The sequence below is a fragment of the Falco biarmicus genome, chromosome 10 (genome assembly GCF_023638135.1).
Source record: "Falco biarmicus isolate bFalBia1 chromosome 10, bFalBia1.pri, whole genome shotgun sequence".
In the NCBI taxonomy this organism is placed as follows: Eukaryota; Metazoa; Chordata; class Aves; order Falconiformes; family Falconidae; genus Falco; species Falco biarmicus.
The window spans coordinates 3,369,848-3,395,087 of NC_079297.1; the positions used below are offsets into that span (position 1 = coordinate 3,369,848).

A 25,240-nucleotide genomic window follows, 5' to 3' on the forward strand; every position below is an offset into this window, starting at 1 on the left:
GCCACATCTGTGGTGTATTTCATAAGCTATAAAAACTTGATAGCATTTCTGTCCCATTATGTATTATTATTATTAGCCATGTATGTTGCTGGGCAGAAAACAATGATTTGTGATGACCAGAAATTCCTTATTTCAGGGTAGTTTTTCTGTGTAGCCTGCCAACAGCTAAGTCAGAGAGGTAAGTATAATCTTATGAACCAATATACTTTAATATTAAGGAGATAGTATTCGTAATCTCTGTATTTACTGAAATAATGAGTTAAAAGTACAGAATGGGAGGAACTTGGATAATTAGACAGTTTGTCAATGTATGCACTCTTACAAACGCTTCAGTGGCAATGAAGGAAGACAGTAAAACACATGATGGTTGCTCCTATGTGAGAGATGTCTTCCACAGATTCTGATCAAAATGGAAATCCAAAAGTCAAATGTCCTTCTCATACGTCGTAGGTCCATTTTCAGGATTTTCACAATGCTCACCCTCTATCACATGCCGTAGGTTAGAATTTTCCATAAAGCTCCATAATTAGTGTTTTCAGTCAGTTGTATGTCTGGTAGAATATCTCACTGCTTTGTTCACTAAAGGCCTTTTTTCCCTATTTTCAGATTTCACATCAAACTCATATTCCCAAACAGTCTACCACATCTTTTGAAATGTAAATGTGGGACTCTTGCTGTTAAACACTGTGATTGCTGCCAATCTATTTTTTGTATAAATTTGAAAACAGTTAGGAAATTTCTCAGAGGTAGAATTACAGGCTAGTAATTTTTTTCTCCAAACACTACAGAGAAAATTTTCATTGTTCTCATTCTGATGAATGCATTCATATAGAGATGATGATACATATCAATGATGCAACATCTTTGCTTGATCTTCCATCTCCCACTGGAAAACCAGCAAAAGGCTAAGTTATCAATATGTAGGAATCTTTCAAAGCAAAAGTAAAAATTCACAATTTATTTAGATTATCAGATTATCAGATTTTTTGCTTTTATTTGTTTTTAAATGAACTCTACATATTTTCTGCATAATATGTCAAACTCCTATTAGAGTGAATGAAGCGTTTTTATTAACCAGTGCAAAGAGCAGGAGAAAACTTAGAGACTGTATTATTGTTTAGTTAGAAGATATATAAAATCAATGGATTTTAGCTTGATTTTTTTTTTTCTGATTTAACTCAGGTAAGTAAATGATGGGGAGATCTATCAAGTTCCAGCTTTTTCCAATATTTGATTCTTCTGGTGTTTTGGCTGTCATGACCGGTGCCATATAAGTTGATATCTCATAGAGGAACACAGACAAAATCAGAATCAAAAATACTTGTAATGCAGAGCAAGTTCCAAAGGCTAGAGACCGAGGACCTGTTTGCTTGACGTAAAAATTCCCAAGCTCGTGCTGACCTGAGCTGCCCCCCTGTCGCAGTGCACATGCTCTTCTGTGGAACTAGCCTGGTCCCCAAAGCAGCAACGTTTACTGAATTTGGATGTGATGTCCCATGGACAGAACTTTGCTATGTCTGGCTTTGCCATAGGCTCTGTTAACATGGGCATCTTTCTTCAAAATTAAAATTAGAAAGGAGGCGAGCAGGAGTATTAGAAATATAAATTCTCCCCTTTTTTATTTCTAGAGCTGGAAAATTACATTTTCCTCTGTGTTGTTCCCACCCCTGTGCAAACAGGCAAACTCACTGCAGTCCTATCTCTCTTTGCCTGTTTGCTGTCATTTGCAAGGTTACCCACCGGAATACACACTATTATAAGAAATAAACTGGCTCATCGACTTTAAAATCTTTTCCCATTTAGAAGCTATAACAGTGCAGAAAGAGGTTTTGGAGGCTTGCTCTCCCTGGGTCTGTGTAGCACACCTCCAGCATCGCTGAGAAACCTGCTGATTGCATCGGTTCTGGGTCTCCCTTGAACGGGCACCACCAGTCACGTCCAATTGAGGCTTGGAGCTACATATGGACAAGTGTTCCCTGAAGATGAACTTAAGCCTGTCAGACTAATTTCATTTGTAAACTAGTGTGGATTGGGACCAGCTTTTATAAGAGGAAAGGCCGCTTTGGACCGCAGGTTGATTTAAACTTCTGGAGGAGCACAGCTGAAAGCTTGCACTTGTCTGAGAGAACAGTTTAACAATAAAGTTCTCTTTTTTATTTTACAAACAGAAATGTTAGGAGCTTAAGCTCTTGCATTCGATTTTTGCATTAATCTTACTTTAAAAAGAGTTCCTCTTCCCAGTCTGCTAAGGCTAATACTTCAGTGTACAAGGCAGTGTAGTCTTGCAAGGCAACAAAGCAGAAAGATAATTTAATTAGACAAATTTAGAGGCATTTTCTTCAAATGGAGCTGGAAAATATCACAGTGACATTTGTTTATGGTCCAGGGCATCATAGTTCATTGGTAATAGGCACAGTTAAGGATTTCCTGAATGAAGCATTTTTATTAACCAGTGCAAAGAGCAAAGGAAGGAGAGAGATTAGAAGAGACAGAAACACTAAGAGAAGGCAGACACTGGTTTAGGATTAGGATTAAGCAGATCATCAGAAGCTGCTTTTTGTTTCTGTGAGATGCACCAAATCAGCATAATTTTTGGAACCTTTCATACATGAGGCGTGAGCAAGCGTTGCTAAGTCGCTCACGGTTTCAATACATGGTATTGCAAAAACTCTCGTGACTTGCAAATTTCTGGGGACTACCAGTGTTTTATAGGGTTTAGTCAGATGTATGAAGCTCAGCCATGCCAGCCAGAATGTTTATGCAGTGGAAAATTAGGGTTTGACTTTACGTCTCTTATCTAAAAGTTTTAGTTGAGCCCTGGGTTTGCCTAAAGACTGCTAGAGTATATGTATATCTATGTAAAAATTGTGTGTATATATATATTTGTTTAAAATATGACTGTCTTACAGTATCTAAAATGAAAACTATTAACAAAACTTGTTTTCTTGGTTTTGGGTACGTTTGCAGCTCTTGTGTCATCATATGTATGTGGACACACAAATTGCTGCAACATAATTCAGCCTGTTAATTTACAGGTGATGATCAGTGCCTGCATAAGGCAGTACCGCTCTCTTTCATTAATAGATACATACCTTGAAATATCTCATATTTATTGTATCAAAACAATGATAATTCTGTAAGGAGCTTGTTTGTTTGTCCCTTAAATATTTAAATATTTTTGTGTAATAGAGAAAATAGGATCAGTTAGTAAAAATTAGTTGAAACAAGAAAGAAGGTACTTGTAAACTGCTTTTCTGGAAGAAAATAGCCTCTGACTTTGCCCTCCTCCAAAAGGATTAGATTTTGGTCAGTTCTGATTTCATTTGGACAGTTTTAACTCCGGTGTAATCATGACTTACATTTCCCTGGAATGAAGAATGTGACACTTCTCAGGCTTGTGCATTTGAGCGGACAAAGCCTCTACTGACCCTGTTAAGTATAAGACTGAATAAATAGGATCAGACAGCCTATCATGGGTGCACTGTAAATATGTTTTTTAAACTGTGGTTGGTAGCAAAAAAGGAGATTTGGGGCCATGTAGGGTCTAGGTTTAGTTCCTTCTATGAAGATTCAGCTCCTTGTTCTGGATTAGGATTTAGGTTGTTACCTTTAATTAAACAAAACCCAAAAGCCTCTTGAGAAGCACATACCTGAGATATAGAATAGAATTAACAAAGGGATATTTGCACATTTAGTGACCCGTGTCCCATGTCCCTTCTGTGTCCATATTTAAGGTGGGTGGCAGGCAGGGGTTTCAGGGTGTGTGATACATTCTAGGATATGGTCATGTTTTTAGTAACTGTAACTCTGGTGAATTTTACCAGTTTTGAAATATTCCTTAGGAAGTCCTGATTTTAGGTTGCGTATTTCAGGAGAATTTGAGCCAAAATGGCCTGACCAATTCCATATATAATCCTCCTTTGGTTTGTCTTCCTTTATTTTCTATCATTATGGAATAAATCTCTGAGGTTTCCTCTGCAGCCTTGAGGGATACACAGCTTCTTAATGGGAAATAAGAGTCTCATGTGATCACATATGTCTGCTGGCTGAGACATGAGAAAAATGAAAGTACAGCAAAGATGTTCAGCAGAATAATTACAGTTGATAGTGCTGTGAGAAACCTGGCACTGGCCTATTGGAGGGGTTGGTTTAATGGAATAATTTTGGGGATGTAGAGGGGTCAGCTGTGTGGGCTTTCATTTTCCACATCCTGGTGATTTTCCCTTTGTTTAGAGGTTCAGGAGAACTTTGAATTTTGCAGTGAAGCTCAGTGGCAATCACTGCACTTCAATTGGTGCATTGCTACGGCACATAGAATTTCTGGGTTTTGGGACATAATAGCATTATATTAAAAATACCTTCAGATGTACCTTGGAATCAGTGTCCTTCAAATAATTTGGTGTATATTAGGAATCTGACCACAATTTCAGGTCCAGAATAGCAAGGGCCACCACCAGGCAAAGCATGCCATTTCAGAGTGATCCTCTTGAACTCTTTTCTCTGTAAGTCTGTAAGTCACTGTCCTTGGCCTAATGTGTGCATGGACAGTGACTGCGCTCAATCTGGTTTCCATGTGTGCTTGGGAAAGGTGTGTTCAAAGCAACCAGAAAAGTGAATGCTTGAACCCTGCATTTATAATATATAAGTGCTTCCTAATATTTGCAGTGCCTTCAAGGATGGGATGTTAAAGTTGTGCAGTAGGTAGAAGTTTGTGTTTAGTTGGTTTTCCCTGTTTTGACCATAGCTGCTGCTTTCGAGGCACCCTCGTGCCTTGCTGTAAATCTGTAATAACACGTGCTACGTTTGTTGTTAAACAGCCTTTTCAGAGAAGCCCTTTTCCAATTATAAAAGGGAACAGCATCACCTCCTTAGTTATAACTGATTGTCAAGGCTTGTTTTCCAGCACTGCTCAAAAACAAATCAAAATGTTCTGAAGTGTATTATTGAAAAACTCTAATAGAAAATGCTTAATCACTGTGACGCAGAAAGCTAATGCATATCCCCAGTGATCATCTATAAATATGTATTGATGCTTGAAATGGTAATGAGCTATTTGCATTTTAGAGTTTGATGAAGCTTGATTTATCTTTACACAATTTGCTCATTGTCTAAATATTCCAAAATTGTGGTGTTCTTACATTGTCACTTTCCTATTTATTGTTATTTATATTAATAGCTCTTACATATTTCTTACTGTTACAAAAATCCCAAAGCACTTTACAAGCAAAGGTAAGTTTCATTACCTGTGTCAGTGACATGGCAAAGTTAAGGAAGAAAGAGGTGAGGGCATTTGCTAATGGCAACACAAGTTAGCAGCAGAAGAGGAAACAACCTGTGTTTGCTGTCTCCAGTTCAGTATCCATTCCTCACCAATGTATGGTTCCTGAAAAAAAGCGTAGGAGAATAGTCGCTGAGTACAAGAGGCAGCACAAATATTTTGCATCTTGAAAAAAATTGCAGAGTTCATATAAATCTAATTATGTGTTTTTCTTTTTTCTCCTTTTGGATATTTTCTTCATCTGACTGGCTGTCCATATTTAGAAGAAATGCATATTCCTACTCCTATTACTTGTAAGTACTTGGCTGGGGATGGTGTTTCTTGAGCGTGTTCGCCCTGTGGTAATTTTGTGCTTTGTTGCATTCTTTTCTTTTACCACTTTTTTTTTTCCCCCCTACCATTCCATTTATTCTTCTTGCCTTTCCAACAGAGTGTGTTTTATTTTCTCAGTTTCACACTGTTTTCCCTGTTTTACCATTGCACCTATAACTGTGCCTGCAAACACATAAAGACATAAATGTCCATCAATATGTTGGTTATGGTTTACAGTTCTTCAAATACTAATGGACAAACACAGAGGGTCCCAACTGCACCTTTTTTAATTGTCTGTCGTATTTAGCCAGGCAGCAGGGAAATTCACACCTGAAAGTTGTTGGGAATTTCTCGGCCATAGATATAAGCTTTTTAAAAATGTAAAGTTTCTGTCAACTAGAACTTGACATTATCTCAGCAAATATTCCCATACCTGGAGTTGCCAGGTTCTGAGTGTCAGTTTAGACCATTGCATGATGAAGTGGTTCAGATACTCGGATCTAAATCACCTGTCCAGTCCTAATGACAATGCTGCATAATTAAGGCAGTTGTTAAGGCGCATGAAAATGCTTCACACATCAGTAATTCCAGAGCCATCTGTTGTCTAAAGATTGAGGGGCTGGAAAATAATCAGGGCCAAGCTGTTTCTGCCATGATAATAGTTGTCTGAGGATCCAGGAAGAGGAGGAGGAGTGGATCAATGATCTGAGGAACGAGTTCTGGAAAATTTGAGTTGGATGCCTTTGCTGCCATTAGAGGGTTGGGAGGGATGGAGAAGGCATCTGTTACTGCTGAGAGAAAGAGATCTCCCCTCCCCATTTCTCAGAAACAGCAGCTGTACTTCTGACCTAAACATTTCCCCCAACAGCAGCAACTTGCCAGTTGCCCGATATCCGACATCTACAAAACTGTCAAAAGGGCCACGTCTGCTCTGCTCGCCCCTACTAGTCTGCCACCCCGACAACCTCCTCTCTTGCCTCTTCCTACAGTTCATCTTTGTCTTAATCTTGCAACTTTGTCCTGCAGACACACCTGGCAGGCGTTTAGCAGGTCAGCGAAATGAGCGTGTTAATGTTCTACCATCTCAGTGGAGGCTGGCATGTTTTCCATGCGAGCTGATTTACATGCAAAGAACAGGGCAAAGGAGTTAAGTAGGAGGATCCCTACATACCACCTGTTGGAATGATTCTGCTTCTTGATGACCTATCTGAAAATGATGGAAAGAGGAGCTTTCCCCACTTGCTAGGTGTCTGAGGAGCCTAGAGACACCATAATGAGCCTTGGCTTTGGCTGGTTCTGTAATGGTAAATACAGAGTAACTCCAATTCCTCTGGACTTCACACTGGTTCACCAAGAATGGAATTTGACCTTAAGCAATCAGATTTCAAGAGAATTTTCACCAGGTGTTAAATTAGGGGGCAGTTTTAACACCTAGGTGCTCCTAGCTTTTTACATTTCTGGCTACAGCCTTTGGTCTTCTGCCCCTTTCTCGGGAATGTCAGGAAAGTGCCCTCTGCACTGCTCTGCTGTTGCGGTTTCCTTACAAGCGGTCAGCACCACGGTCAGCGCCGGGTCAGCACCATGGTCAGCAACATGGTCCGTCCCCACTTTTCCATTATAATTTTGTCTTCTTCCAGTAGGCAGGTTGTGGTCAGAATGTTCCTTGCTTTATTTTAGTTTGAGATTTGCGTATTTAAAAAGATGAATCATCTTCTGAGCCCTATGTGACTCCTTACAGCTCCTCAGCAGCATTGCTTTAAGCAGTCAGCTGAAGATTACTCTGCTAGAGAAAAGCAAGGGTATCATTAAGCAGCCTTCTCTGTCTTGTAATGGCTTCTGTGGATCAATATACTATAACTCTTTTTTCTCAGGGAACAGGAGAGTGACTCAGGAAAAGCGAAGAGAGAAACCTCTTGAGGTCACCCAACCCTGAGGTCATAATGAGCTTCTGCAGTAGCAGGAGCAAGTGCTTTAATAAGATTTAATAAGGCAGATGTACACCATGCAGCATATCACAATAGAGAGAAGCCAGAGGTATCACCAGGCAAGCTTCTGCCTTCATAGCTGCCCACTGAAGCATTCAGTGGAGATCTGAGCTCAGGATGCAGAAATCATGTATCTCCCTTGTACAGCACACAAGATTTTTTTGCAGAGCGCTCATTCTTAGCTCTGTCCTTATGGTGTCCCAGGTACCTCATGAAGCTAGCTCTGCTGGCTGGAGCATCACTATGGCAGAGGTAACCCATAAATAGTTGTCACACAATAAATACTTTGGTTTCAGATTGACATTTGGCCTAATACCTGATCTGGCAAAAGCAAGCTGTGTTGGTTGTTCGGGATTTTTTTCCCTTGAATAGTCAAGATCTGAGGGATGTTCCAGTAGTGAGGGAAGAAAGCAGAACAATCCATCAAGGAACATATGATGAAGTTTTATTGAGATTCACATTTTGACTTTTGCATGAAATAGGATGTTTCATTATGACTGCAGATGAAAATCTTAAATTGCTAAGGACTCTGTAATTCTTAGCCATAGCTGATAGAAATTGCTACAGCCTTTTACAAGCAGAAAGATTTGATTTAAGTTTATTTGAAATGTTGTGAATATAAGCGCATCAATAGGTATATATATAGATTTTTCAAAAATAGAATTGGTTTCCATGCTATGACCTTGTATGAGTGTTTTAGTCCTGAAGCAAAATTCAGTTTAATTAGTTACCAGTACTGAAAAGCAGTTTCTCAAGTAGATCTGCTGGCAGACCTTTAAATACGACCATATGGACTACATCGTTTTATTTTTAGTTTCAGTTTCTGGACTTCAAAGTTGTGCTGCTTAAAGCAATTCTTGTCTGCTTTCAGATAATTCCTCTCAACCCTTTGTCATCTGCTATACTGGCGTTTCTTCTTGTTAGAGACCAAAATCTCCATCCCGAACCCTTCTAAACAATTCTTACTGCTAAGTCTATTGAAGTCAGGGAGGCTTGTTTCATGAGTGTTTTACGGAGATGAGCTATAAGTGGTGATAAACTCTGGACTGGAGTTCTGCCTTCAGCCTGTCTTGTGTTCTGCTGCAACCCAGAACTGTAGAATCTGATTCTGTAAGATGGTTGAGAACCTGCAGCTTTGGTGAAACCAGTCAAAAATATTCATTTACAGGAACAGCTCTTTTAGCTATTCTGTGAATACATAGTTATGGATAAATAGTTGTGGGATTTTGTATAGCATCACTTCATTAAAAACTTCCTACAACATATAAGGACGTTATTGTGGCTGAAACAGAAGGCTGTAGAAATCTTTACTACACTTTAAGTGGAAACAGAAACCCAGGAGGCTTCTGTTCCTAACTTGCTAAGTCGTCATGCAGGATTGACATAATTTTGTGTACATTAGTTTACTCATTATTAAAAGGTAGTTGCTTACAATTTGAGATCCTTGGACTGAGTTTGGTTTTGTGATGGGAAGAGAGGGACGAGGAATAACAAGTTCCCATGCTGGTGCACTTTTTGCATCACTGTCGCCAGGGTGATGAATGAACCTTTTCAGAGGAGTTACTCTGTATTTACACCAATACAGACGTTGTCTCAGGTTCGTACAGAATTGTTAGCTCTGTTACATTGTGCTGAGGTTTAATGCATTGTAAGATAACGATGTGCAATGTAAGATAGCAACCCATCCATATCTGAAAGTTTTTGATATTTTTTTTTCCTAGCTGAAGCTGTAAAACAAAGACAGCTATTCATCTGGTTTAAAGGAGGGTTTGCATTTAATGATAGACACCTCTTTGCAACAGTACTTTCAGCTGCAACAACCCATATCAAGGCTTTATTATTCCCTCACCAGGAAAAGGAATGGAAATATTTTCTGTGTGGAGTTTGGTTGGTTTTGTGTTGTTTTATTTCTTTCGCCTGGGCTGGGTGATGGTTGCAGAATGAAATTTAATCAAGAATGATATCAGACAAGAGAGGTATGTCTGGAAATACATAGATCCATGTATGTGTTACAAGCACTCAGTTTAATGTTATTTATAAGAAAAGGGCACTCAATGGCCAATATGTTGTTTTCCTTTTCTCCTGAACTGACCAGAGTGAGGACATGATTGCAATGTAGGAACCCCCTTCAACTCCCATCGTAATTTCATACCAATTTTAATTATTGCAGTGGTTTCAGCCAGGTGTTTCTTTCCATGGGAGAGATTCTGTCAAAGGTATTCAGCTAAATTTGTACTTGCGTTTTCTGAAATAGTAGAGTTTGTGCTGAATTTACTTCCACCGTCTGTGGGACATTTGAAAAGAAATAAAACAATTTTATTTATAGGCACTGTATAACCACATACATACATAAATATCTCCATATATTTCAATGGATGGTGGGATCTGCCTGCACAGGTCAGCTTGCTAAATCAGAATTTTAAGAAAAAAACTGTTTTTCTCATCAGATGCTGGAAAAACAGAATCATGAATCAGTGGTTATGCCAGCATAATGAAAACAATTGGGGGGAGGGGGGGGGGGACGACAACAACAAACCAGAACCACCCACATTAAAATGCAGAAAGTAAGTAATTGAGATTTTATTTAGAACATGTCTGTGTGGTGATTGCAAGCCTAAACTTTGCAGAGGGCAGTGTTTGCTGTCTATACCAGCATGTACTTATACTGTAAGGCTCTTGTAAGCACCTGTCTTGTCTAAAGTTTATATGCTTGTAAGCAAGTGTCCTCCACAAGCAGTCATTCCTTTGATCCAGTAAAGCTTAGAGAGCACAGCCCTAGCCCTATGTTTTTCAAGATCCTGTGTTTGTTTACACACAGTGCAAAATATTCAGAGCATCTTTTTTTCTTGTGTCTACATTACATCACTTTCTCATGTTAAGTAATGTTTGCTTTTTAAGTAGAAGTGGTGCGGCTTGTCCTCAGTCTTCACATTGCCTCTGCCCTGGTGGATTCCCTCTGCTCCTGCGATAGCCTGTGTGGAGTTTGGCTTCACCATGACAGGCTCTAAAAGGGTGCAAATAAAGCTGCCTTCACACTTGCCTGTAAGTGGCATATTTGCCCTTATAGCAGCTATAAGGAGCAGTAAGCTGCCTGTGTGCTTAGGCCAGGGACTTAATCCCAGCTCTGCTGAGGTTACAGGCTGAACAAGGGGAGTGTGTGATCAACGGCAGTGTCAAGCAGGGCTGTCGGAGCATGGGGAGGAGATACCCAACACATCAGGCTGCCAGGAGGCTGTGCTGCTTTCACTGCTCATTCCTCCGACTCTCTGTTTAAAAACCTCTAGCGAAGGAGATTTCACAGCCCACCTGCCCAGCCGGCTTGAGGTGGGCAGGCTGTACCGCATGGAGTTTTCCCAGTTTAGAATGAGCTGCCTTTCCCATAGCTTACCCTATTACTTTTTTTCCCAGCCCCTATAGAGAGGAAGAACAGCTTCCCTGTGGTGCCTTTTCATATGTTTGAAGTCCTATCAACCCTATTTGATTTTCTTTTCTCTAAATTAAAGATCGATATTTCCTTTGGCCTTTGCTTGTAGGTCATGTTTTCTAGATTTACCTTTCTTGTTCTGCCTTTGTATGTGTCCCTTTGGCACACATCTTATTTGAAGTGCAGTATTGCAGCAGAGGCCTTACCCATCCTCAGTCAGAGCAAAAGGATTACCTGTGCCATGTATAATCCCTCCCTTATTTTTACACCAGCATGAAACTGTTCTTTCAATTGAGTTTGTGATCTGCTACAGGTTCAGGGGACAGAGATCATTTTGAATAGAATTGCTGTGTTTAACCAGTGCTCCCTGTTGGGTATTTGCATGGCTGATCGCCGCCTGCCTTAAATTTGTGCAGATTTAACCATAAATAATATGTGTGCTCCTAGCAGGCTGCTGTGCCCAAGTATCTAAAAGTAGTTGTATTTTGTAGCTTTCTTAAATTGCTTATTGAAAATGAGGGCAATATGCAATCCTTGTCTGTAGGAGGAAATTTCATGTTTAACTTACATGATCTATACCTAATGTCTAAATTACCTGTGCATGCAAATCTACATTATAGTGTATATAATCCATCCTTGTGAAACATCTAAAATTAAATCTGTCAACGTACGTGTACAAGAGTTCTTTAGGAGCGGCAGTTAGAAATTTAAAATTCATGCATGTAAAATTGGTATAAAAAGTTAGAGCAGAGTTTGAAGCTGCTTTTAAAAAAAAATCCCTGACGTTTATCAAAACCTCTGCAAATTAGGAAGGTGATCCTGCAAGTACTACTAACTGACAATAGTGCTTGAGCATTCTGAGTAATGTCCATGGCAGTAAAGCCTTGGTACTTGATACTAAGTTTCCATTCCTTGACTGTTAAACTGGAACTCCCTCAATTTTTGTATAGTGCTTCAGCATTTTATATCTATTCTCCAGTAAAAGTTTAAAAAATAGCTGGACCAAATCTCCATCTTTTGGGGATTTTGTTTTTTGGTGTGTTTTTTTTTTCTTTTTCAAAATTCCCACTTAGTTGAGGTTCACTGCCAATAGTTTTTACCCTTGCTTTAGTTGGGTCAGCTTCAACTGCCTAATTATACAGCTAGTTTCATTTTTTTTTATTCTGCTTTAAGCATCTGTCTCATCCCTCCTGTGTGTGTATAGTGCTTGTAAACATCATTTCTTCATTTACAAACTCTTGAACTGAAAAGGGCAACCCAGTAAAACCCATCCATGGACTCTTGTTTTCTTCTTGGCACATTTTCCTTACACTTAAATGTAAACCAGCCATTAATATCACCTTACACATTTTGACATTTTGGTCTCTTCACCCTGTGTTGACTATATCAAACTCTTCTTCCAGATATCTGCCCGGTCCTTTATTTCTTCCCCTTTTCAGCTGCATAATGCATGAGATGGAAGTGCCTGCTCAGTGCTGGTGTCAGGCTGTGCTGGGCACATGCTGACGGCAGCCTGCAGCCGGCCTGTGATTGACACTAATGCACTGATAGCAGTTTCATCTCTGTGTTGCAGTTGTTGTGTTTAGGGGAGGCTGGTCAGTGAGGAGAGCAGGAGCCGTGTCACTGATGTGGCTTGTCAGTGATTCACAGAGATCTCTCAAAGTGCCCTATTTTTGGAAGCAGCATTTCTAGATAAATGCTTTTCCAATTCCAAAGGCATTTTGACGTGCTGGGAAATAAAACTCTACCTAGCTGTGGGTTTAAGTCACATCCCTAACAGTCTAGAAAGTGCTAGTCATTTGATTTTATAATCCTTTCTATGAATTATAATGATAGCAAGGACCAAATAGGCTTAGTCCTGTGCTGCCACTCTATCCAGACACGTAACAGAGGCAGAGAAGGAACATTTAGAAACTGAGAGCCCCTTGATGTGTCTGGCAAGCTTAGCTCTGAAATCCTCAAAAGAGATCCGTCTTCCTTTTCCCTCTAAATTTAGATGAAGAATTTTTACATTCTTGGAATAGAGAGGGAGAAAGGTGGAAACTGATAACATACTGTTGAAAGAAAATTGTAGCATTTTCAGATGCCGAACAATTTTCCGTGTGGCTTCTCTCTGAACATGCGTAAGCGTTAGCTGGTCCGCCTGCAAGCAGCCTGCACAGAGGCGGCCGGTTTGTGTGTGCGAGTTAGATTGAGAACTTTAAACTCATGTCACCTTTTCTTTTTAGGCATTCAAGCCAATGTTTTAGGGGCCTCTCTGTCTTCTACAGGACCAGGTAGAACTGCTTTGCATAGGGCTTTTGTCAGCAGGCCTTTGGGGACTGATGGGCTTGGGTTTGGGGTGATTTTTTCCTGCCTAGCACATGCAGAAATGTTATTGCTCATTCACTGAAAGAGGAAAAGAATTTGCCAATTCCAGCTCTTTGTAGCTTGTCAGCATTTCTAAACAGATACCAGGCAATGGGGCTTCCAGATAATTATTGCCACAAATAATTTAATCTGGATTTAATAAGGAAGTCACCTTTTTGCCTCACCATTTTTAAACATCAGTAGTGGTCATCTGTAATGGCTCACCCCAGCAGTCCAGAGTGCTTGTTATTAAGGACTTCTGCATTTGGGATTACTGTTTCCCACTGAGAAATTTTAATTCCTGTTGCCAAAGAATTCATATAGTCATGCATGATTAGCGCATCTAAAGGATTAAAATAACCACACGGCAGAATTAATACACTTCAAGACTGTTGTTGTTACCTCAGGTACCACAGCACAAAAAAAGGGGGCTCCCATGTCTGCAGCTCATAGTTAATAAATCTGACTGTGCTAACATTGCTGAACACTGGAAGTAAAGCTTTTAACATCATTAAACACCAGCTTTTTGCTTCATCACTCAAGGATGGTTCCCCTGTTTGCATCTTCATCTGCAGAAGTGGATATACCATGGAGATTTTGTGAGATCTAAATATGCACTCTAATTATGTACCCAGTTTGACTAGTGATGGGTTTGGATTGAAACCACTAACTGTAAAAGGCTGAACCTCAACTGGTTGAGCCGATGAAACAGATGTGTTTGCTCAAAAGTTTGCAGCAAACATTGGCTGTTTCTCCATAAATCTGTGCTCTCCTGGTCTGGATTATCAGCTTGCTTTAAAATAGTCATTTCCCACAGACAAGGCAAAGGTTTAAATTGTCTTTGACCCTTCTTTGCAAATGAGTGTAACTGGCCTAGCTACTCATCTTGTGAAGGGCTGGGGCTCAGCTGTGCGCTTGAACTTGCTTGTAAATGCCACTCTGACATGTTCTGTGAATAAATGAAGCCTGTTGGAATATGTTGCAAGGAACACCTTTTTAAGAATCTAATGAAAATTAAAAGAAGGGTAGTACTTACTATAAGCATGTCATTTAAGTGAAGAAAAACCTCTTTGCAAAATTATTTGCTTGTTAGGATTTTTTTTTCTTTGAGTTGGAGGAAAAAAGAAAACTAAAGCTCCTTCTTACAGTAATCTGTTTTTCTCCATTTTATTTTGTTTTGTTTTCTTACCTACGGAAATCATGTAAGCAAAGGTCTTTGCCGGTGCTAGGGATTTGTGTGATATTTTTTCAAGGTACGGATTGTAGAATGTCACACATTCATTTTTAAACAGTTTTGCTCTCTGATACGAATGAAGCACAGGGCAGTCAAATGTCAATGGAAGCTTAGCAGCTCACTTTCCCTGCTTTTCTCCATTTTCTTATTATTAGCTGTGCTTGCAAAAAAAGGAGCCTCTTATGTTCTTGGCTTTGTTAGTGTTTTCAAAGCAGGAGGTATTTCTGCTTTTGCCAATATTTTTCATGTCTCAAAATAAGAAAAGAATAAGAACAGAGGCATATTTGGACACTTCTAAAAGAAGTCAAGGCTTTAATTTGCACCACCCTTCACTGATTGTCGATCCTCAGTGCAGTTTGGGTGTGTGTCAAAATTCAGCAGAGGCTGCTGTCCTCATTTGCTCTGCTTGGGGACAGGGCAGGACTCCTGCCCCAGCCCTCAGGTCGCATAGACTCAGGTTGCACTCTCCACTGGAGCACTCAAAGAAAATCACCGGTGCAAGGTGGCCCCGTGGGATGGATGCAGATGTCCCGTTTACCTCCTAGTGAGCGGTTCAGATTGTTGGCCTCATCCTCTACTCTTTCTGGAGCGGCTCCAGGTAGTGGCTGACACCCGCTTCAGGGGCTTTCCCTATGCCACCCTCTTCAAGGATGACGTAGCACTCCTACTGCTGGGGTGATGCAGGTTGGTGCAAGATAAGTTACTGGGAGGGACAGCTAAGCTCAAAGACTGGTATCACTAGATTTATTGTGCTCCACAACAGTTACATTAAAAAGTTGTGGCATTTCTTTTCATGCGGTTTGTCACATGCCTTGCATGTCTGACCAAGTGGGATAATCATGGTTTTCAAAGTATTTTGTCATTGATTTGTTTTTCATGAGAGAAAACTGACCTTGATTTCTCCCCTCTTCAAAACACCCTAAAGGAAGCTAGCCAAGAAGCAGAAGGAGACTCAGACCAGCACGCAGAGGGAGATGGGTCCCGTGGCTACTTCTGACAAGACCTCTACCAAACTGAGTGCTGTTCACAATGAAGAAGCTTTTTCTTCCAGCTGCCAAGATGTTAATGGATTCAGTAAGTTTAACTTGCTTGCAATGGATATGTCCCCCTTGGAGAGCTCTAGGTTCTTGAAAGAACCTATTCCTATGGGCACAATATCGAGGGGCTAGGAGTGAGAGTGACCGAGATCATTGCAAAAGCTTGATAGAAATCAGTTGTCTGAAACGTCTCTGACACTGCCCCAATTTGAACTGTCAGATAGGTGGGGAGCATTCCTTCTGACTCTTAAATCTGCTGAGAATAGTTTATAAAGCCTGTTCTAATAACTACATGAGACAGTCAAAAAGGCACGTTTATTTGTTCTTTGGAAATATTTTTTTCCTTTGTGAGTAGAAAAGTCGAACCAAATCACTTAGCTGCTTGTAGGATGAAATAACATTTTTCTCTATGAAACTGTTGTGAAAGCAAACATGGTCTTCTGGTTAGAGAACTGGAATGAAAAGACAGGATTTCTTTTGTCTGTGTCCTCGGTTTATTCTTCACACGCGTTCAGTAAAACTAATGTTAGTTAATACTTGTAAAAGACTCAGACCTGTAGCTGGAACAGTTTTGTGGGTAAAACGGCACAAAGTCGTACTTTAGACTCCCTAGATCCAGATTGAGTGCATGGTGGATTGCATGGTGGATCTGTAAACTTTTTCATATTAAATAAATTTTAACTTAGACACTATGGGAATGTCACTCCTTCTTTTGACACTTTAGCCTGCTAGTTTGAACAGGTAACGGCTCTGAAACACAAGTCTGTACTAAAACTTTTGTCTTTCTTAAACACCTTTAGTGAAGTGGGTTTTCCCCTAATTACTAACATGGAAATGCTTATGGCACAAAATGTGTTTTATCATTGAAACCTTTCTTTGTAATCTCAGATTGAGTGGGACAGGCTGAGTGAATTCTTCTTTTCCCTCTATCTGTAGGTCATGACAAATTCCATCTGCATATGTTGCTGCTGTCACTCTGTGTAACATACCTGTGAGATGGATAAATAGGTGTTTGGGACCATCAAGGCTAGCAGTAAACATTTCTTTCTGATATTAAATTGACTTGAGTCGAGATCTGATTTACTCAGCTGCTGAGTAGCTATACCTCCTAAAGAGACAGCACGAGTTGTCAGTGGCTCGTAACTTTGAAAGACAGGATAGCCAAGGACAGCATTGTGACAGGCATCCTAGAAACAGCAAAGGTAGCTTCTTCAAAATTTATGGGGAAAATGAAGGTTTTAACGCTTTCTTTAGAATCTGAATTTTTAAAAGTTTGGGTTTTTTTTTTTTTTCCAAGCAGAAATAAGAGAGGAGGCGAGCTTCAAATGTAACCTCATTTGTTTTTTTCCTTTGGTATTTTGAGAGACTAATTAAAACAGCTGAGTCATTTACTTGAAATGGCATCTATAGAAAATACATTGTATCTAATTTTGTAAAAAAGCATCCCTCCAGGTTTTATTTTTTTATGTTTTTTATTTTTAAATCAGTTAATCCTTTGCTTGTCTGACATCACTGCAGACTTGATCACTACTTCCCTCTGTAACACAGCCTGAGTCAAGCCATGGACCTATTCTCATCTTTTTTTCCTTTTTATATCTGTAAGAAACAATTACAAGTAAGTGTTCATGATTCCTCCAATTTTTTTACTGCCAAGTCTGGGATGCTGAGGTGTTGGAGGTAAGTTCTCTTACGTGCAGTAGTGTGCACATGCTGATCTAGGAAGTTTTTGGGTAGAAGACTTTCTTTTTAGAAAAAATACCTTAATAATAGAGTTTAATATTTGAGAGTTTCTATATAGGCCTACTCTAACTTTTGAATAACATAATAGGATTACTTCTTAACCCTCCTGCTAAATAATGGAGTTTTACAGGAGGTTATCCATCTTAGCTTTTGAAATCAGCTGCCTGTCTCAAGCAGCAGTCAAATTCCTTCTTAAATTGTCCTTTTGCCTCCTGACAGCAAATAGCATTTACAGCCACCTCATGAGAGGCGGCCGTCCTCCCCACCCCCACCCTCAGTTATGGGAGCCCGAGTTGGCTGTACCAGAGATGTGGAAATACCCTGCTCCTGGAAGTACGTTCACTAAGAGAAGCTAAGTGTTTTCAGTCCCCAGATCACCTTGCTAGCTCAGAAAAGCAATAAAATAAAACAAGACAAGTTGTTAAGTAGGATAGCTCACATTTATTGAATGACTTGTGAACAAGTTTATCTCCAGATGACAGTGTCCTTGCAGGGCATGTGTCCTTGCCTCCAGTTTTTCCTTGCTGTCCTGATAATTTTAATGACTTTTCAGACAGAACAAATTAAAGGAGTCCCTATAGAAGATTTTTTCTCCCCATAGTCTCTCCAGCTTGGTCACTGGTCTGCTTCTGCTGCAGGAGGACTTTTGCTGTTCTTGGGTGACCCCCATCTGCTGCCTGTCCCAGTGCCTTAGTGCCCTGTCACCCTGCAGGGAGCTCCCACCTGGCAGTGCCAGCGACTGGAAGGGCTGCTGCCAGGGGCCGTGAAGAACAGCAAAAATGAGACGTTGCCTTCCTGCTCATCAGCCTCTCCTTTTCTGAGGACATATGGACCTGACCGTCCTACGGGCAACTGCAACGTGTAGGCAGACAGGCGTTGGCGATTCTTTCACCACGGAGAGTTACCGTCCTCCTGCCTCTGCTGCTGGTAAAAACGCAGAGGTCCTCACCTACTCTATCTCAACGTTTAAGGAGAAAATGCTTGTATTTTCAGTATAAACCCATGTGAACGGCGTCACCCATAAAGTCGTGCTTTTTGGGTGCCACGGAAACCCTTTGCCGAGGCCAGCACAGTGCTCAGGAGCACACGGTCCTCTTGGGCCTTTGTAGTTTTGAATTCTGTCATTTGACAGAGGTGTTAGTTGTCAAATGAAATTACATTCTGGAGGAACTACAGCCTCCGTGCTGGCACAGGGAAGCCTCAGGTCTTGCTGAAAAGTGGAAGAGAAATGGACGTTTATCTTTCCTGGCCCGGAGCAAAGCCCCTCATCCCTCTTCCCTTTCTACACTGTTAGTCATTACTCGGGCACTATTCTTACTGGTACATATGGGAGTTTAAACTGAAGAGATTTCTTGGACTCAGCCGCTGTCTCTAACACCATATGGAGTCAGAACAGGTGTTAGCTGAAAGACAGATTAGTCCATAGCTAGTCAAGCTTGTCTGGTTTTACCCAGGGATTATATGAAGGTGAAGCAGGCTCGTCGTAGTTGTTCATTTTCTCAAATATCTTGCTTTTTAAAAAGTACAAATATATCCTAAATCCATTAAAGGCAGATAATGGTACTTGCAGTGTCTGAGCGTGCTGCTCTTTTTGCAGGAGCGTTTGGAAAGCAGTGGCACTTTCCTTCGAGTGGCACAGCACCGTCACGGGTAGGCACTGACTCGGTGCAGGGTTGTTGTGAAAGAGGATGGCAAACTGGAGACAAGGTGGGGCTACAGTTATCCACCAGTATCTGCACTGACCAGAAGGGTGTGCAAGGGGTTGTTACTGCACATAAATGGTGCGCAGTTTGGAGAAGCAGCAGTACATGATCTCAGCGATGATATGATATGTCCTGCACAAAGGAACTGGTCTTTTGGCTTCACAATGCTAAAATGCCGTGGGCTGGGCTTGCCCAGGGGAATGCCATATCACCAGCATAGCCATCTTGACATCCTTATGGGGTTTCTGGAAGGAACAGTTTGATTCTGAGGATTTAATTTCTTAAAATGCAGCCAGTGCTGCTAGCTAAATGCTAGAGACTGATTTATTAGGGTGTGCTTAATTTTTGTGATGTTGCAGTTTGGGAGGAGTCTGCTTTCCAGACAATCTTCCGGACTGAGGCTGGTACATGTTACACAGGCAACTTTAGTGTTACAGGCATGAGCACAGTTTGAAGACAGAAAGGAGCCCTCACCATTCTGCATGACTAGAGGGATCTGTGTGGCCTGACATGCCACTCTAGGGAGTACAAAGAGAATTTTTAATGAAGTCGTAATCTCTACCCTGACATGAAATCATCTCTGGAATGTGCTTGTAAGAACCTCTGGATAGGAAACAGCACTGCATACATGTCTCATTATACCAGACGCTACCGGACTCATTTTGGGAATGAATGCTCCAAAGTTTTGGGAAACTTGTCTTTTGGTGTGAGGTTGGGGTTTTTTCGCCTTTTTTCCTTTGAATCTAGAAATCACCTATTTCACAAATACAGTTCATTACATAAACCTTGGTTGGTAACAGTTTTAATCAGACTCACTGATGTAAGGTGTGTATCTTCAGCAGCCCAAGTAATTTACTGTTAGCAGTTCCTGGAAAGGAATGGCCAAATGAGTTCCTGTATACTTCCAAATTTCAGAAAATCTGAGTCCTGCTCCACACTCTGACTGTTGACTTGCTCTGTGACCCTGGGCAAACAAATTACTCTTTTTAGACCTTGCTTTATATATCTGCAAAAGTGGCCGTGTTCCAAGTACAGTAAAAGGAGGGTCTGGTTTAGGCTGAAAAACACAGGGGAGAAAGTGTAAGAGGTCCCGAAGGAGAGATGCTTTATGGCTTGAAGGCAGCTGGGGCAGAACTCCAGCAGACTAAGCTATGAGAAATTTGATTATTTCAATGTGTTTCCAAGTGGTGTAACTCTGAAAATATAGCAGGAGAATACAGAACGAGAGCATGTTCCTTTACTAGATGATTATAAAGTGCTTAGGAGGTAATTCTGCTGACTTTATGAAACTCCCTAGGCTAGTGACTTCTTTGGTTCACCCCATAGAATAACTTGGAAATTTTAAGTGGTGTTTGCTCTAGAGACACAAAAATTGTTCCTGAAATTACTTTGATGTATACTGAGTTTTATCTAGTTCTATTGGATTATGGAATAGTTTTTCCTGTATTATCTATTGTCATCTTGCCGATGTGCTGAGATTTCTATTAGCTTGTTTCCCAATATTCTGAGGAAGATATAAATAAATGCCTGTAACTCTGAGAGTGAATGTGGAATGATAACAAAAGTATATGCCTTCAGAAATGATGGATTGCTGTAAGAACGTATGTGTATGCTATTGTAGATATAAACCAGCCTCATAAATTTACTATCAAGAAAAGAATCTACTGTGAAGATTCTGAGCCCTGCCTCCTTTCCATAACTATTTGATTAATATGAAAATAATTTGTGGATTCTTGTCCACAGAAAGCTAATGCTTTAATGGGAGAAGGCAGGGATGCTTGTCCTGCTGAAAGAACCCAACTCACAGGGGAAAGGATTATAGGATTTGCTATGAACAGTCCTGGGTTGAATAAAAAGTCCCTTGTTATTTTGTATTGTTTTAACAAAAAAATTGCTACCCTACCTGTGTGTTTGTGTGCTAATAGCGTACACTGTGTTTCAGCAGGCTTATTTTACTGTTAATACTGCATTTGATTCTCTGTAGTTTGTATTTTGGAGGTCGTTTTTAAGGACCTTTCTCCTAGAGACAAAAACGTAGCTTTGTTACTTTGGTTAAAAAAAGGTTATCTAGAGTATAGTCCTATATGTGTATCCTGTGTAGGAACACATTGATTTACAATAACTATAATACTATATTTGGGGTCTGGAGTGCTTATATTAAAGAAAATCCATCAAGATGACAACGTAATAAATGTAATATGCATGTTGAGATGAAAAATATAATTCATTTTGATAAGCCTTATATATATCCCATATTACTGTGTTCTTTGAGGAACATTCTCCCTGTTCTCTTTCTCTCTCTTAATATATGTCTAAAGTCTTTTCCTTATGTCTTTCCTACCTAGCATCACCCTCTCCTTGTTCATTTTCTGTCCAAAGCAAAACCCTTCAGAGCAAATCTTTGTTGAATTCCTACTACTCAGGTACTAGTGCCAGACTTTTCTTTCATTTCTAAGTTTTCTTTGCTTTTGTGCTTTTCCCAATATGACCTGTAGACTGAATCTTCTGAGTGTGAGACACAGCTAACCTTGTTTTCATTTTTTGTAACTTTTTTTTCCTATTGATCTTCTGTTGATTTCCATTGATCCGTGTCGTGTGGGTGAACGGAATTCCATCTCAAAGTATCATCAGACACTGTTCCATCGACCACGCTGTTAGGTAAGAAGACAGGTATGGTGTATTGCGCTTCACTGGAGAGCAAACACACTTATTGTATCTTGAAAATAACTCGGAGAGAGCACCGTTAATTGGCTGGGCTCCAGCATCGTAATCCTGTGGTCATGTGTTACTTGGAAAGCTTTTTGTTTTACTCATGCTTTATTATTGCTATTAATTGCTATTTTCATTTTTAAAAAGGAAATAAGGGTTCAAAAATTAAGGTTTAGGAGTTCTATCAAGTACTTGTTGTTTCGTTTTGTGAATGGGATTTGACATTCTGGGCCAAATTCCCACAGGCTGCCTTGCCTTTGGCTTAGTGTTGATTCACATATGTGGTTGTGCCTATGCAGCTGGCGTGGAATCATAGACCGTTTGGGTTGGAAGGGATCTGTAAAGGCCATCTAGTCCCACCCCCCTGCAGTGAGCAGGGACATCTTCAACTACATCAGGTCACTCAGCCACATCCAACCTGACCTTGAATGTTTCCAGGGATGGGGCATCTACCACCTCTCTGGGAAACCTGTTCCTGTGTTTCACCCATAAAAAAAAAAAATAATAATAATAAAAAAAAAAAAATCTTCCTTCCACCTAGTCTGAATCTACACTCTTCCAGCTTAAAACCATTACCCCTTGTCCTGTGAGTGAGGCTCAGCCACCTGTGCCTCCAGGCTTGCAGATATAAGTGGGGGTTTGCATGTCCAAAGCAGGTAGGACATTACAGGTTTAGACTCAGTGCAAGTATAAAGGTTATTTAGAGAAATTAGAGGCTGGGTTTTGGCAAGTGGCCCCACCTGCTAAGAGTTAAATGCTAAATATTCAAGCAGCCTGGTATAGATTTGAGAGAGTAAGAAAAAGGCAGGTTCTGAGAGGCAGAGGCTGTTCTGCAGCTGCTGGTAACTAAAGACGTAACTTTAGTGTTCAGTACCTCTGAAAACTGGCTTTTCTTGTTAAGATGATAAATAAAGAATCCAATGTGTGGCTCTTAGCTTTTGGATTTTTACAAATAATACATTTTTACAGTAAGTTAACAGGGACAGCAAAATTGGCAGAAACTGTTAGCTGATAAAAGAAGTTATACAGAAACTTACTGGAGGTGTATGTACCCTTGAAAGTGAGTAATAACAGCTTACAACTTCAGGCTCTCCCTGGAGGGTGCTGCCTGTCGGTAGAATTTGAAGAAGGCAGTTGTGGGCTGCAGCACAAACAGCGTGACCACCAGGTCAAGGGAGGTGGTTCTCCCCCTCTGCTCCACTCTGGTGAGACCCCCCCCCCTGCAGTTGGCTCCCCCCTGCCGTGCTGTATCCAGCTCTGGAGCCCCTGACATCAGAAGGACACGGACCTGTTGGAGTGAGTCCAGAGGAGGCCACGAAGATGCTCAGAGGGCTGGGGCACCTCTGCTGTGGAGACAGGGTGAGAGAGTTGGGGTGGCTCAGCCCGGAGAAGGGAAGGCTCTGGGGAGACCTTAGAGCGGCTCCCAGTGCCTAGCGGGGCTGGCAAGGAAGCTGGAGAGGGGCTTTTTACAAGGGCCTGTAGTGCCAGGACAAGGGGGTGGCTTTAAGCTGAAAGAGGGGAGATTAGGTTACATGTCCGGAAGAAATTCCTCACTGTGAGCGTAGCGAGGCACTGGACCAGTTTGCCCAGAGCAGCTGTGGTGCCCCGTCCCTGGCAGTGCCCAAGGCCAGGCTGGACGGGGCTTGGAGCAGCCTGGGCTGGTGGCAGGTGTCCCTGCCCACGGCGGGGGTTGGAACTAGGTGATCTCTAAGGTCCCTTCCAACCCACGCCAGTCTATGATTCTGTTAATTCTATAATTCCTCTGCTATGAATTAGAAAGATGATGTGTTCTTGATCAGAATCTAACCAGTGCTATTTATCAGCCCTGTCATTTAGGATTATCTACAGTAAATGATCGCTTCCAGACACACTGATCTACCATGGCTGCTTTAAACATTACTCTGAGCCTGTTGAAGGTGCACAGTTAGAATAGGGAGAAATTACAATTGATTGTTTAAGTGCCTTGACTTACAGACTAACCACCAGGACATAGAGGCTTGGAGGGACTACCACAACAGACACATTCATCCTGCTATCTATCAAAATGCTGACGGCAATGACTGAGCCCCCTTTTAATGAGGTGGGGAAGTAAGGGAGTCCTTTTTCCAGGAAGTTTGTTCTTGTTTCCCAGAAAGTCAGTGTTGTCAATAGAAAAGTCTTAAGGTAGACTTACCTCTTGGCTCTGCCTTAGGAACAGGGCCCAGAGTTGCAGTTTGCTGGAAGATGTCAAACTACTCTTGAGGCTGGTACTTGGCACCTGTGAAAGCTGGACCCTCATTTGAGAGCGCTGTTTTGCCCTCCCTGTCCTGATAGTGAGAATTACGGTGTGAACTTCATAATCTGAAGCTCAAGGAGCAATAGACAGATTGTATCTGGACTTCTCATGGGGAAGTAAAAGCCAAAAAAGCCCCCAAAACTTTTGAAATCCTCAATTTTGAAGAGGAAAAAGAGGAAATAGGAATTCAAATTACCTTGTGCTTATGTATTCAAACCTCTTTTAAACTTCTACTGTTATATCTGAGCAAAGATTAATATCCCTGGTTTACACCTGGAAAGTTAAATACAGAGCACTTTTGAGGCGTGATTTACACAGACTGGTCACACAAACACACCCCAACACCCCCCAGTTCCCTCTGATTTTAACAGCCACAGGTGCTGTGAAACAGTCCTTGGCATTGAAGAAATTTTTGTCTTGTGACTTGAAGACAAATTAAAACCTTGGCATTCTGGCGTCTTAGATAGATTCACCAGACGTTGGATGTTGATGTATGAGCAAAATAAGTTTAATTTTTGATATTTATTAATATTAATTCCTGGGAAAGATAAAGAGATCTTAAAAAGGGCATCAGTTATCGCATTACCAATATCCATCTCTGGACACCACCTGCAGTCCAGTGCTATTTGTTCCCATCTGTTATGCCTTCTGCTAATAAATGCTCTGTATCTGCAGGAGTGGATGACTCCCCAGGCTTGGCTGTGACATGATTTGTTGGTAGTAAGATATAAGGGATTTTAGTTTTGCCTGTACCCTACCCCATGCTTGATTAATACTTTTTTCTGTAACAGATGTTTTTGGTTCCATAATTTTCACTTCCAGTTGTAGACAGCTCTGGAATCAAATGTTTTGCACATCTTCATTAAGAAAGTGAATAGATAATACTAAGAAATAAAGAAGGGAGATTTCCCTATTTTTAACGTTTCAGTAAGGCCCATGTGGTACCAGTACTGTAAGGCATGAAGAGGAGGCTGGGTTTGGAGAAATCATGCACGGCCAGTATCTCTCGAAGATGTTTGGCAGATGTCATCAGGGCAATCTTTTCAGGGGAACCAGCATGTCCTTCCCTTGCATCCATTAACATCTCTCAGCAGTATGTAAGGACATTTACCCTTTTTCTCATTTCAACTGCTCGAGAGGATCCTAAGAACAAGAGTCACTGCCCTCCAGAGAGGGTGAGGACCACAGCACCTT

At 40.9% G+C, this 25,240-nt stretch overlaps 1 protein-coding gene across 2 annotated transcripts in view; it reads left to right on the plus strand.

The window, feature by feature from the left end:
* Window positions 1-25,240, plus strand: part of PTPRT (protein tyrosine phosphatase receptor type T) — a 453,474-nt gene that overhangs the window by 384,153 nt on the left and 44,081 nt on the right. The window contains exons 15-18 of one of the 2 annotated variants that reach the window (XM_056354779.1): window positions 5,542-5,571; window positions 13,228-13,275; window positions 15,508-15,656; window positions 21,685-21,720. In XM_056354779.1, the coding sequence (XP_056210754.1) occupies window positions 5,542-5,571; window positions 13,228-13,275; window positions 15,508-15,656; window positions 21,685-21,720 (263 nt within the window). The remainder of the gene's footprint in view (window positions 1-5,541; window positions 5,572-13,227; window positions 13,276-15,507; window positions 15,657-21,684; window positions 21,721-25,240) is intronic. The other variant, XM_056354780.1, reaches the window with a different exon arrangement.